This window comes from Hibiscus syriacus, unplaced genomic scaffold, assembly GCF_006381635.1.
Source record: "Hibiscus syriacus cultivar Baekdansim isolate YM2019G1 unplaced genomic scaffold, ASM638163v2 tig00110557_pilon, whole genome shotgun sequence".
NCBI lineage: Eukaryota > Viridiplantae > Streptophyta > Magnoliopsida > Malvales > Malvaceae > Hibiscus > Hibiscus syriacus.
Window position 1 is genome coordinate 271,007 of NW_024062780.1, and position 12,515 is coordinate 283,521.

The following is a 12,515-nucleotide window of genomic DNA, read 5'->3' on the forward strand; positions in this document are numbered from 1 at the left end:
AAGTCTGAAAGTGATTTGATTTTAAGTTTTTTCCAAGTTCGGGCTTCAATTTTTGATTTTGAGTTGAACTTGAAATTTGAAGCTTACGAAATTTCGAGCCGAGATTAATAATACTCTCCCATTTACAACTCTAATTTTATTAGTAATCTCGCTCAAATTTCACTGTCCTAGAAGTAATTTTACCTAGATTGATGTAAAAATAATATTTTGTATAAATTATATTTTAAATTACTTTATTTGAAAATAATATAATAATTTTACCAAATAAGCTAGAATTACAAAATAGTATCTCATCCTATTATAGTTGTAATTTTTAAAAATAATAATGATTAATTTAATCATTGAGAAAAAATAATTGGTACTACAATGTAACAATTGTATAATTGACACACGTCACAACTAGAGTGAGTGCATAAACAAATTCTTATGTCTGATGTGAAGTTATTCGGGTATTTTATTTGAGTCAAATCCTCTCATGTTTGATTTCCTAATAATCTTTTATTGGTTTTTAAATTCAAAGTTATTTATAAAAAATTAGAATATTTAAAATTTAAAATCATTAAAAAATCAACCACTTAAAAAAATATATATCAGTATAGTTTAGGATAACCCTTTCATATTTAATTTCGGAAAATCTCCAAAAATATTCATTAAATAAAATCATAGTAAATCAAAATTTACCACAACCATATCCACTACCATGAATTCAAACTACATAAAATCCTTACCCATCACTTCGTGGTCCCCACACTACTTTTCCGTTTTTACCCCCCGTAATGATCATATACCAGCAATCTCATCAACTATCATGATGAAATCAAAGCCGTCAATCCTTCCTTGATCTAGCGTTGTAGCTCCGTTACGCAATTTGAGAGAATATATATTATTCTCATCGAGTATGAAAAGGACACTGTATCAATTAAAATATTTATTCTTAAAAAACTTATATTTTATATTAATTACCTTTTTAAATTGAAAATTTAATATAAAAATTATTAATTTAAGAAAATCAACTCGTTATAAATGCAGCTCTCAAAATAGAATTAATAAAAAAAACATTACAGTATGAGAAATAGAAATCATATAAAATATTTCATATGATTTGATTCCTATTATAAACACACCTCTATGCAATTATAAATTTACCTTATTCTTCTAGATTTTACTGAACAGATTAATATGTGGAAAAATAGTAGTAAATAGGATACGTAACAAAGGTAAACTTAACATAATAGTGCTCCTTTTTTGTATCTTATGTATTTATATTATTGTGAATCTGTGATCTAAAACTCAGCGAGTGAACGGTGAAGATGAAATTACCAAAAAATATTGAACGGTAGAGATAGGGTGAAGTATGGTAATAGTGTAAGTCCGCGAAGCAGAGGAGACGATTACACCACGAAAACGTAGTACATAATAGAGGGGAAAGCTAGGCGTTGCTAATTTGAGTATTTTAGTCGCTTTCAGTATTTGTTTGGTTTGCAGACTCGGAGCGAGTGAGCTAGAAAACGAGGATCGTTGAATTTTACAGCCTCTTCAAGTTCTTTTGGGTTTCTGTATTTTTCTACTCTCCAGATTTCAGGTCTGATCTCCAAACATTTTGGTTTCATATTTTTTTCCTGGGTTTTTGAGTTTTTTTTCCTTGAAAAATGCTGGTCTTTGTTGCTGGGACGGCTGCTACGTTGAATGTGTTTTTCAAGGGTTTGTTTCTATTTTAATTATGATCTGGGTTTTCTTTTTCTTGTTTTTGTTCTTAGATTTCCTTTTTTTCTCTTAAAGTTTTATTTTGTTTGGTCTGACGTCGTCTGTTTTTTCTTAAGCAATTTTTTGGAGGCCGTAGGTTGTTGGCAACGTACATTTTGTGACTTCAGCAGGCTCTCAGTTACCTTGTTATTTTATTTTGCTTGTTTTTTAAAGGTCTTAAAAGTTTTTTTGTGACATTCTTCCGAATTTATTTTATTTTATTTCATTTGTTTTTTTACTTCATTCATTTTTTTTTTATTTTTTTCCAGTATTTACTGTCTTGACGTTGTTGATGTTCTGCTAAAGTTAGTAGCTTTTTCGTATATTTTTGTAAATCCATCTAATCTGATTTATGATTGGTTAACGTTATGATTTTTATGCCAAACACCTTTTTTTATCGATATCATACTAACGTCTGTACTGTCCAAAAGTTCATGTACTCGTATTGTGCCAAAGGTACCGACTATTTCGTATTTCTTCCTTGAATACAGCAAACGCTTATGCATACTGGGTTAAAGTTGACATTTTTATGCTGAATAGCTGTATATTTACCTCTTATTAAAATTTGTTGTTGTATTTCTTCTTTTTTATCGGTAATCCTCTATTCGTTAGGTCACCGTCTTTTTGTTATTGACCCTCAATTTTAAGGTGTTATTTTTGGCATTTACTATGCTTATCTATGTTTGCATGTTTTATTTTTTAACATTTTCCTATATTTAAAAAATATTATTTGATTTTGATTTAATGTTTTTGTTTCTTTTTGGTTGCTTGAATAATTTCACAGTCTTTATGCATTTCTCTGGTTCGCTGAGCTCCTTTGCATGCGTATTTGTGTTTCTTTTGATACATTTGTTAATTTCTATGTGTTTCAACTATGCTTGCTAATATATATTTTACCTTCTTTTTTAGGATATGGATTCGTCAGAGCAAGAAGGAAATGGTGCGGCTCCAGAATCTCTTCCCCCTCCACCACCTGTGCCTCCTGATGTGGTTCCTATCAAAGCAGAACCTGATGCTGCGAAGAAGAAGACAGTATTACAACCCATGGCCAGGCGTGGTACTGGATCGAAGGGGCAAAAGATAACTATTATAACTAATCATTTTAAAGTGAATGTGGGCAGTACTGATGGTTACTTCTTCCATTACAGTGTATGTAATTGGATTTCTTGTCTCCACGATTTTCTTTTCTTTTATTCTCATTTGTTGTTTTGTAAACATTAATTATTAATGTAAGTTCTTCAACAGGTCTCTCTTTACTATGAAGATGGTCGCCCAGTGGAAGCTAAGGGTGTTGGAAGGAAAGTAATTGACAAAGTGCAGGAGACCTACAGCAGTGAGTTGGCTGGGAAGAATTTTGCCTATGATGGTGAGAAAAGCTTATTCACTATAGGATCCCTTCCGAATAACAAGCATGAGTTCACCGTCGTACTTGAGGATGCTATATCAAAGAGGTAGAAATGCACTTTAGATTGATTTCTAGTATGTATACTGTTCCAAGTTATTCCAGTTCTAACTCGTGGTATCTTTTATAATCAGAAACAATGGGAATGCAAGCCCGGGAGGTAATGACAGCCCAAATGAGCGTGAAAGGAAGAGAGCAAGACGCACTTATAATTCGAAGACGTTTAAAGTGGAGATAAGCTTTGCTGCCAAGATTCCCATGCATGCAATTCAAAGTGCACTGCGAGGACAGGAGTCTGAAAACTCACAAGAAGCACTAAGGGTGTTTGATATAATTCTAAGGCAGCATGCTTCTAAACAGTGAGATTAAATACTACTCTTCGCATATATATACATTTTGCAGTTTCAGGATGATGTATTTGTTCTGATAATAACCTTCACTTTCACAGGGGTTGCCTTCTTGTTCGCCAGTCTTTCTTCCATGACAATCAGAATAATTTCACAGACATTGGAGGTGGTGTCCTTGGCTGTAGGGGTTTTCATTCGAGCTTCCGAGCCACACAAGGCGGCCTATCACTTAATATTGGTTAAACTCTAATCTCTCATGGTGCTCATGCTTTGTATTTATTGATTAATTACATGTTTCAAATCTTTTTTGTTTCAGATGTGTCAACTACTATGATAATTCAACCAGGTCCAGTAGTTGATTTTTTAATTGCCAATCAGAATGTCAGAGATCCCTACTCCCTCGACTGGACCAAGGTAATAAACACCTGTCATTTTGTCAATGTAATTTTGAATTTGTTTGCATCATTTATTTATTGGTTGATTGGTATTGTTGTGAAACTTTGAATAGGCCAAAAGAGTGCTTAAGAATCTCAGGATTATAGTTAGTCCATCCAACCAGGAGTACAAGATCACTGGATTGAGCGAGCAATTATGCAAAGATCAGATGTATGGTTTCCTACTTTATACCAGTGCATTTTCTTTGCTAATTCATTTATTTTATTTTGAGTTGTGCTGCTTGCATCTTGTGAGTGAGTAATTGTTTTATTTGATGTGTACTGTTTACTTGATTTAGGTTTTCAATGAAGCCCAAAGGTGTGAAGAATGAAAATGGTGAAGCAGAGACAGTGGAGCTTACAATATATGATTACTTTGTCAACCATCGTAACATACAATTGCGTTATTCTGCTGATTTGCCGTGCATTAATGTTGGCAAGCCAAAGCGTCCCACATATATTCCCATTGAGGTGGTTATCTGAACTGTGTTTTGTTTAGTTAAATGATAATCAATGAATGCTCAGCAACTAATTATGGCATGTATTTTGTGGTGTATCTGTTGTGATACTGTAGCTTTGCTCTTTGGTGTCCTTGCAACGCTATACGAAAGCTTTGAACACCTTGCAAAGAGCTTCCCTAGTTGAAAAATCTAGGCAGAAGCCACAGGAAAGGATGAATGTGTTGTCAAATGTAAGGTCTCATTTTTGAAGCTTCCGAATCACATTTTCATATGTGCTATTACTTGTCCACCATGAGTTTTGCAAATTCTTGTGCAGGTTTTACGAACAAGTAATTATGGTGCTGAACCAATGTTGCGATCATGTGGGGTTTCTATAAATTCTAATTTCACTCAAGTTGAAGGTCGTCTTCTGCAGCCCCCAAAGGTGGACTTATAGTATGCCTTTGCGAATTGTTCCCTTGTATTACAAGCATTTATGCTTTTTGTTTGAGGATTTTATTTATATTAATGTTTGTACTAATTGGGTTATCTTTTGATTTCAGTTAAGAGTGGGCAATGGTGAAGATTTCATTCCGAGGAATGGCCGTTGGAATTTTAACAATAAGGTCATTGTTCTTTGTAATTCTGCAGCTTTCTATACCATATTTGTTTATTCTGTTATTTCTAAACACATTTATGTTTTCACAGAAATTGGTGGAGCCAACTAGGATTGAAAGATGGGTTGTTGCTAACTTTTCAGCTCGTTGTGATCCACATAACATTGTGCAAAGCCTGATCCGGTGTGGAGAAATGAAAGGAATTGTATGTTGGAATCCACTTTTTTGTTTTGACAGTTTGGGTTTGCTTGTTATTGTGGAATTGTAATTTAGGGTATTCATCTGGTAGGCTTAACATCTATTGATTTTCTCTTTTCAGAAAATAGATAATCCATTTGATGTATTTAATGAGATGAACCAAAATAGACGCCTCCCTCCGGTTGCTAGAGTTGAGAAAATGTTTGACCTTATACAATCTAAACTGCCTGGCGCTCCACAGTTCCTTCTGTGTCTGCTTCCTGATCGGAAGAACTCTGATCTCTATGGTGAGCTGAATCTCTTCTGTTCATATATTGACGCGTCTTGCTTGATGTCATTTCCTTGCATTTAACATTTAATTTTTTAAGGTCCATGGAAGCGGAAAAATCTTTCTGAGTTTGGTATAGTGACTCAGTGTATGGCACCCACTAAAGTGAACGATCAATACCTTACAAATTTGCTTCTGAAGATAAATGCCAAGGTTCTGTGTTATTGTCAATTTTTTTTCCTATTCCTTAAGTAGTTCTAACTTCCAACTCCTGTAGCTATGTCAGTAGGTTTATCCTTCTCTTTGCAAGTAAACCTGCTAACTTCTCAATCTTTATTTGCTTACAGCTTGGTGGATTAAATTCAATGTTGACCATTGAGAGATCAATACCTATGGTTTCGAAGGTTCCAACTATCATCCTTGGCATGGATGTGTCACATGGCTCTCCTGGGCAGTCGGATGTCCCGTCGATTGCTGCGGTAGAGATGACATAATCCCTCACAATTGAATTTCATTAGTTTCCATATGTTATATGCATTAGGTTTTAGGATTTTTTTGTCTGAATTACATTTAATTGTAGGTGGTTAGCTCCAGACAGTGGCCACTGATTTCCCGCTATAGGGCAGCTGTGCGTACACAGTCTCCAAAACTTGAAATGATAGATTCTCTCTTCAAACCTTCTGGCAAGGATGATGACGGTATTATGAGGTGTGTTTCAATCACAAAGTTTTAAGGTTAATTTGGAAATAAATATTGACTAAAAATAATATTGTATCTTGTGGTAGATATTTTTCTTGTAGATTGTAAATTCTGTTGTTTGTTGTGTACTAACATGCTTTTCACTGATATCAGGGAAGCTCTTTTGGATTTCTACTCAAGTTCAGGGAAGAGGAAGCCTGATCAGATAATCATATTCAGGTTACTTTTTGTTTAAGATTATACTGTTTATCATGTTTAAACGAACCATATATAATTTGAAGAATTCATTGTTAGGGAAATTGGGTAAAAATTTTGCTGTTTGTCACGATTTCCTAATCCATGTTTTATGTTGTCCTTTTATTCATGTGAATTTGTGGATATTTTTTCCTCAAGTTTCTGTTGTGTTTTATTGAGATGCCTTTGCTATATCACTTTCCTGCTTTGATTCAGGGATGGGGTTAGCGAGTCTCAGTTCAATCAGGTTTTGAACAAAGAACTGGATCAAGTTATAGAGGTATGCTGTAGTTCCTTATGTTCTATTCTTGTGCTATATTGGTTTTTTGCTTTCATTCTTGCCCTAGGTGTGTAAGGATAATAATTTGTGTAGAAACTTTCTACTATATAGGCTTGCAAGTTCCTCGATGAGAGTTGGGACCCAAAGTTTGTGGTGATTGTTGCACAGAAAAATCATCATACTAAGTTTTTCCAGCAGGGATCTCCGGACAATGTGCAACCTGGTTTGTCTCGCTCATTTGATATGTGTCATTTTTTACCACTGTTATAATCGTTGGAAACTGACGTCATTTTAATCAATGCAGGAACTGTGATCGACAGAAGTGTCTGCCACCCGAAGAACAATGATTTTTATCTCTGTGCTCATGCTGGGATGATAGTAAGTTTTTATAGAAATTTAAGTTGATTCATGGTTGTGGATGATTTTGTTGTTGTCTCAGTAGTGCAAAATCTCTGATAAATTCATGATGAGAGCTAATGTTTATATAATGTATGGTCCTTGTTCAGGGAACCACAAGGCCAACCCATTATCATATTCTCCTGGATCAGGTTGGCTTTTCAGCTGATGATCTGCAGGAACTTGTCCATTCTCTATCCTATGTGTAAGTGTGTATTCACACTATTCCATTACAAATGATTAAAGCTTTGTTCACTATTGCACTCATAATTTGGGGGACCACTGCAGGTATCAAAGGAGCACCACTGCCATCTCTGTCGGTGAGTATATTCTGGAGTTTCTACCCCTATTTTCTATCATATGGTCGATCTTGTAATTCCTTTTCTTGTGTATGTGATTGTTTCGAACCTTACATCGTACTTCCTATTGGTGCAGTTGCTCCTATTTGCTATGCCCACTTGGCTGCTTCACAGTTGGGACAATTCATGAAGTTTGAGGATGCTTCCGAGACATCTTCCAGTCATGGCGGTGTTACTGCTCCCGGAGCCATTGCTGTCCCTCAGCTTCCCAGATTGAAAGAAAACGTCAGCAGCTCAATGTTCTTCTGTTGAGAAAGAACCACCACGTTTGAACCAGTCATTTTGCATAGGCTTTTGGATTTAGCCTACATAAGACTATCTTAGTTATATTTTCGAAGTAAACCTGTTTTCGAGTTTTGCAATGTTATCTATAAACATGAACGGTTGTTGACTAGCCAAAGCCCTCTTCTCTAGTGGGCATGTTTTTGGCTTGTTCAAGGTTTCATCAGCTGGAACTGGAATGTGTTATTCTTTACTCTTTTGTTATGTTTGCTGGTGTTTTTTTGTTCAGCAAAGCAATATCTTTTTAGAGTTAGAACTGAAATTGAAAGCAAAATCTGGCCAAATTCTATACTGTGAATTCATTTCCTGCATATGGAAACCTTTAACGTCTAATATAGACGTACTCGATATGAACTAAATGATAATATTTATTTTTCAGTGCAACAAAAATAGAAAATATAAATTTTAGAGGACTCCCAGTAATTTAATTAAATATTTACTCTAATCCAGCCCTTGCCTTGTCAGAAGGGTTCCCCAATTGCATTCTTCCATCCAAATTTCAGCTGAATTTCTGCAGGTTGATATTGAGGTTCCAAATCATATCTATTTTCACTTTTACTGCCTTGTAATTTTATACTACCATAGGTTATAATATTATGGTACGTGTCTACGAATATTTCCAGATCCCCCCCCCACCAAATAAAATTAGCATATATTTCATATCCAAATCCAAAACAAATGTGTTTAAAGACATGATTTTATCATTAAAAAAATCAATTAATGCAAACTTTATCATCCCCGTTTAATAATCAAAATTCATCTTTTAATTAATTTTTAATTAAAGTTTCTAATCCCATTATATCTCTAAAACATAAAAATAATATTACATTTAATATATATATATATATATATATATATATATATATTATTACGAATCTGATGTCCAGCTACTAAGGTGGTGTTTGTTTTTGCAGAGATAAAAGGTTTGTAGTCTGCATACCACATCTGCAGACATCTGCAGCAGAAGAGGTGGACCAAAAGTCTGCAGTTTGTAAGAAGAAGACTGTTTGTTTTTTAACGTCTGCAGACCGCTAAAATGAACTGAAATATAAATAAAATGATTTTTTAAACTTGAAAGAGTTTTGCAATAGTGAGATTTAAATAATTTTAGTTTTACAATACTGAAATTTAAATAATCCATACAACTAAAATAATAAATTATTTAAAATAAATCAATCTATATTTTAAAATAAATCAATCTATTCTAATAAATTATTTAAAATAAATCAATCCATACTAATAAATTATTTAAAATAAATCAATTCATATTTTAAAATAAATCAATCCATACTAATAAATTATTTAAAATAAATCAATCCATATTTTAAAATAAATCAATCCATACTAATAAATTATTTAAAATAAATCAATCCATATTTTAAAATAAATCAATTCATACTAATAAATTATTTAAAATAAATCAATCCATACTAATAAATTATTTAAAATAAATCAATCCATATTTTAAAATAAATCAATCCATACTAATAAATTATTTAAAACAAATCAATCCATACAACTACAATAATAAATCAATCAATATTTTAAAATAAATCAATCCATACTAATAAATTATTTAAAATTAATCAATCCATATTTTAAAATAAATCAATCCATACTAATAAATTATTTAAAATAAATCAATCCATACAACTACAATAATAAATCAATTCATATTTTAAAATAAATCAATTCATACTAATAAATTATTTAAAATAAATCAATCCATACTAATAAATTATTTAAAATAAATCAATCCATACTAATAAATTATTTAAAAATAAATCAATCCATATTTTATAATAAATTAATTTAAAATAAATTATTTTATAATAAATTAATTTAAAATAAATTATTTTATAATAAATTATTTTAAAATAAATTATTTTATAATAAATTATTTTAAAATAAATAACCTTATTAAATTATTTAAAATTATTTTAATAAATAACAATATTTTATTATTGTTCTTGAAGAAGTTTGAAGACCTTTGAAGACATAAAACCATGTCTGCACCAAGAAGAGCTCGTGCAGACGTTAGAAGAACTTCTGTCTTCTAAAAAACAAACGGTCTGCGAAGCCTAATATATACGCATGGTCTGCGCGACGCAGACATAAGAGGTTTGAAGATGTGAAAACAAACTAAGCCTAAAACTAGACATTTGGACGTTGGGAAAAAAGAGAGAGAAAACCCAGGGTTGAAAATGGGAACATATATTGATGAACATTAAATCTCTTCCTCCTCCTATACTAGGAACTAAATTTAGGGTTTTACATTTCTTCCACTATTTTCATTTATTGGAGCTTAGGTTGCTAGGGGAAACAACAACAACGACTATTGCACGGATTCACCACATATCACATAAAATTTTATTATAATCCGTATTAGATACGTATATTTATACATCCAAGTTCCAACTTGGTTTGATGCTACGTAAATGACGAGTTTAAGGATTATCGAGTTCAATCACAAAATATTTGGATCAACTGATATAAAATTATTTTAATTTAATATAAATATCACAATACTAAATATTTGATTATGGAATTTTATCAACATTCGTTTCATATTTCGTAAAAATAACACAAAATAGTGTTTAAAACTAATAGATTATGATTCTCCAACATTTGGTTTTCAACCCCTAATTTAATTAGTTGGCAAATATGCATTTAAATGTATGTATTAGGGATGATGACACTTGCTCAAAGTCAAATAGCAGGTATCTCACACATAATAAAGTGGCTGTACAGACACACGTGTAGAAACTATATTTATATAAAACATGTACATGTATGCAAGTATAAAATGTTTTAGAGAGTGGAGCCACACTAGCATCTTATAGATCATTAGGTTATTTAGATTTGAGAAATTGGAAACACAGATAAGAAAAATACGATATTATAAAATTGTACTCTATTATAAACAATATAATAAATACAACGTACCATGCTCAACGAGATTGATAAATTAACACCAACTACCCACTCTTCCTTCATTAAATATGCCCCTCCCCTTTGCATTTATGAGCACCAAATTGTACTACTTTCAGCTCCCATCATTCTTCTTCATCCTCAAAAAGATTAAAAGAAAAAAAAAAACTTCAAAGTTTTGAATGGCACTTGGTGTAGTAATCACTGCAGCGCTGGTCTTCGTATGGGCTGTTGCTAGGGTTCAGCCCTCAACTTGCCATGTTCTCGATGCCAAATTCTCTTGCCTCGACTGCAAACATTATTACGACTTCTCAGGTTCTGTCTCTATAATGTTTTGTTAAATGTCCTTGTTACGTGTACTTAATTCATGTAAATTTTGCAGGCATCAAAGTTGCAGTGAAGTGTGATAAAGTGAAGAAACTAGCCACCGCAACCGCCGAAGAAAATGGCGCTTTCAGAGTGGAGCTTCCATTAGACAACTCAAACGGTAATCCACCAACATCTCTCGATTGTCTTGCCAGGATCATCGGTGGACCGAACCAGCTGTACGGTGAGAAAAAGAACACGGTGTCCAACGTTGTGAAGGTGAGCAATGGCGGCGTGAACTCTTACACCACAGCCACTCCACTTTCTTTCTCAACTTCCTGTCCTTTGGCTTCGTCGAAGACCGTTGATCTGCCACTACCGCGGGAGTGGGGACTTGCTCCGTCGAGCTATTATGTTCCTTTCTTCCCCATCATCGGTATCCCTTGATGTTGCCGGCTTCTTCCAGGTTCATCTTAGTATAATAGAGTTATTAATAAGTATTTGGGATAAAGACTTATTATCAGTATGTTTATATACTTCTTTGCTGTAATATATTATGAGTGCAGTCTGTTGTAATATTTTAAGTAATTTCTATTAATTATGTGTGTTTAAGAGTGGAGAGAGCTTGATGTAATCTTTGTTTCTTGTTTAATACTAGCATTTTGCAGTTTTATACTATAAATTCATGGTTCTTAACCGTTTCTTAAGCAGTTTTATTGCTGTGATGTTTGTTTCTATGTTATCCAATTTTTTAAATATTTGATTTTGACATTTATTCAATAATGTAAAAGATCAGTCTGATAATGATAGCGGGTGGGACATCTGTAATTTGTTTCAGGGTATAAAACATAACTTTGTTAAGGATGATGACCATTAAAAGTTACAAAGCGATCCCTCCATTATAGGATGTTGTTCTATTGAGATCATAATTATTAAAAGTTATAAAATGGTAACTTAACTATTTGTATACTCTAAACTTTTTTTTTTGTTAAAAATTTGTTGAACGTTAACTTGACTATAATACGATAAAATTATATTTTAATGATGTCTATTGACACTGTCGTTTTCAAACACTGAATCAACAACAAAATGTAAACAGAGTATAAATTTAAAAAAATATAACTCAAACAGTCATTCGACTATTTAAATCATTTTTTTATCACGTATTTTTAATAAAAAATAATTTTATAGATGATTGATAACCGTTTTGTTTTTCAAAACACATATATTTAAAAGAAACGTTTAATTAAAAACAAATTTAACAATTTTTTTATTTTATTTATAAGTTGGTATTTGTTCATAATCTTTATTAACTATTAATAAAACACACACCCTATAGATTTAGTTGTTCGCTCGAACCTATAACTTCAAGGGAGGACAATACTCCATTTAACTACTCAATAATTTCTTGTTGGTTAAAATTTAAACGCCTATACTGTTCAAAAAAGTAAACCTGCAAAAGTATCAAAATATAACCTTCCAAATATATCGAATATATCTAGATCTGACATAAACATAAATTAGCTGACCCTATTCTCATATGTAATGGGGTAAGGGGGAGGTAGGATAGTAGGCTGCC

The 12,515-nt window shown here is 32.4% G+C and overlaps 2 protein-coding genes across 2 annotated transcripts; both read left to right on the plus strand.

The window, feature by feature from the left end:
- Window positions 1–1,470: 1,470 nt before the first annotated feature.
- Window positions 1,471–7,873, plus strand: LOC120131991 (protein argonaute 4-like). The gene is made up of 23 exons (XM_039148846.1): window positions 1,471–1,582; window positions 2,653–2,892; window positions 2,989–3,194; window positions 3,280–3,504; window positions 3,594–3,730; window positions 3,809–3,906; window positions 4,001–4,098; window positions 4,226–4,397; window positions 4,501–4,617; window positions 4,704–4,811; window positions 4,930–4,992; window positions 5,075–5,188; window positions 5,303–5,468; window positions 5,550–5,662; window positions 5,797–5,928; window positions 6,030–6,157; window positions 6,302–6,367; window positions 6,599–6,662; window positions 6,774–6,885; window positions 6,967–7,040; window positions 7,169–7,263; window positions 7,347–7,378; window positions 7,494–7,873. The coding sequence occupies exons 2-23, from the start codon at window positions 2,656–2,658 to the stop codon at window positions 7,667–7,669; spliced, it is 2,733 nt and encodes a 910-aa protein (XP_039004777.1). The 5' UTR covers window positions 1,471–1,582; window positions 2,653–2,655; the 3' UTR covers window positions 7,670–7,873.
- A 2,902-nt stretch (window positions 7,874–10,775) lies between these two features.
- LOC120132010 lies at window positions 10,776–11,433 on the plus strand. Its single transcript, XM_039148860.1, has 2 exons — window positions 10,776–10,945; window positions 11,013–11,433. Exons 1-2 carry the CDS (start codon window positions 10,813–10,815, stop codon window positions 11,381–11,383), a joined length of 504 nt encoding a protein of 167 aa, XP_039004791.1. The 5' UTR covers window positions 10,776–10,812; the 3' UTR covers window positions 11,384–11,433.
- Window positions 11,434–12,515: the final 1,082 nt, after the last annotated feature.

What these genes read in the sequence shown, in the direction of transcription:
- LOC120131991 (XM_039148846.1), top strand. Translation starts at nt 2,656, where the DNA reads ATGGATTCGTCAGAGCAAGAAGGAAATGGTGCGGCTCCAGAATCTCTT. An exon ending in ATGTCCCGTCGATTGCTGCG is followed by an intron (nt 5,929 to 6,029) that starts GTAGAGATGACA and finishes ATTTAATTGTAG; the next exon opens with GTGGTTAGCTCCAGACAGTG. An exon ending in CACCACTGCCATCTCTGTCG is followed by an intron (nt 7,379 to 7,493) that starts GTGAGTATATTC and finishes CTATTGGTGCAG; the next exon opens with TTGCTCCTATTTGCTATGCC.
- LOC120132010 (XM_039148860.1), top strand. Translation starts at nt 10,813, where the DNA reads ATGGCACTTGGTGTAGTAATCACTGCAGCGCTGGTCTTCGTATGGGCT. An exon ending in ACATTATTACGACTTCTCAG is followed by an intron (nt 10,946 to 11,012) that starts GTTCTGTCTCTA and finishes TAAATTTTGCAG; the next exon opens with GCATCAAAGTTGCAGTGAAG.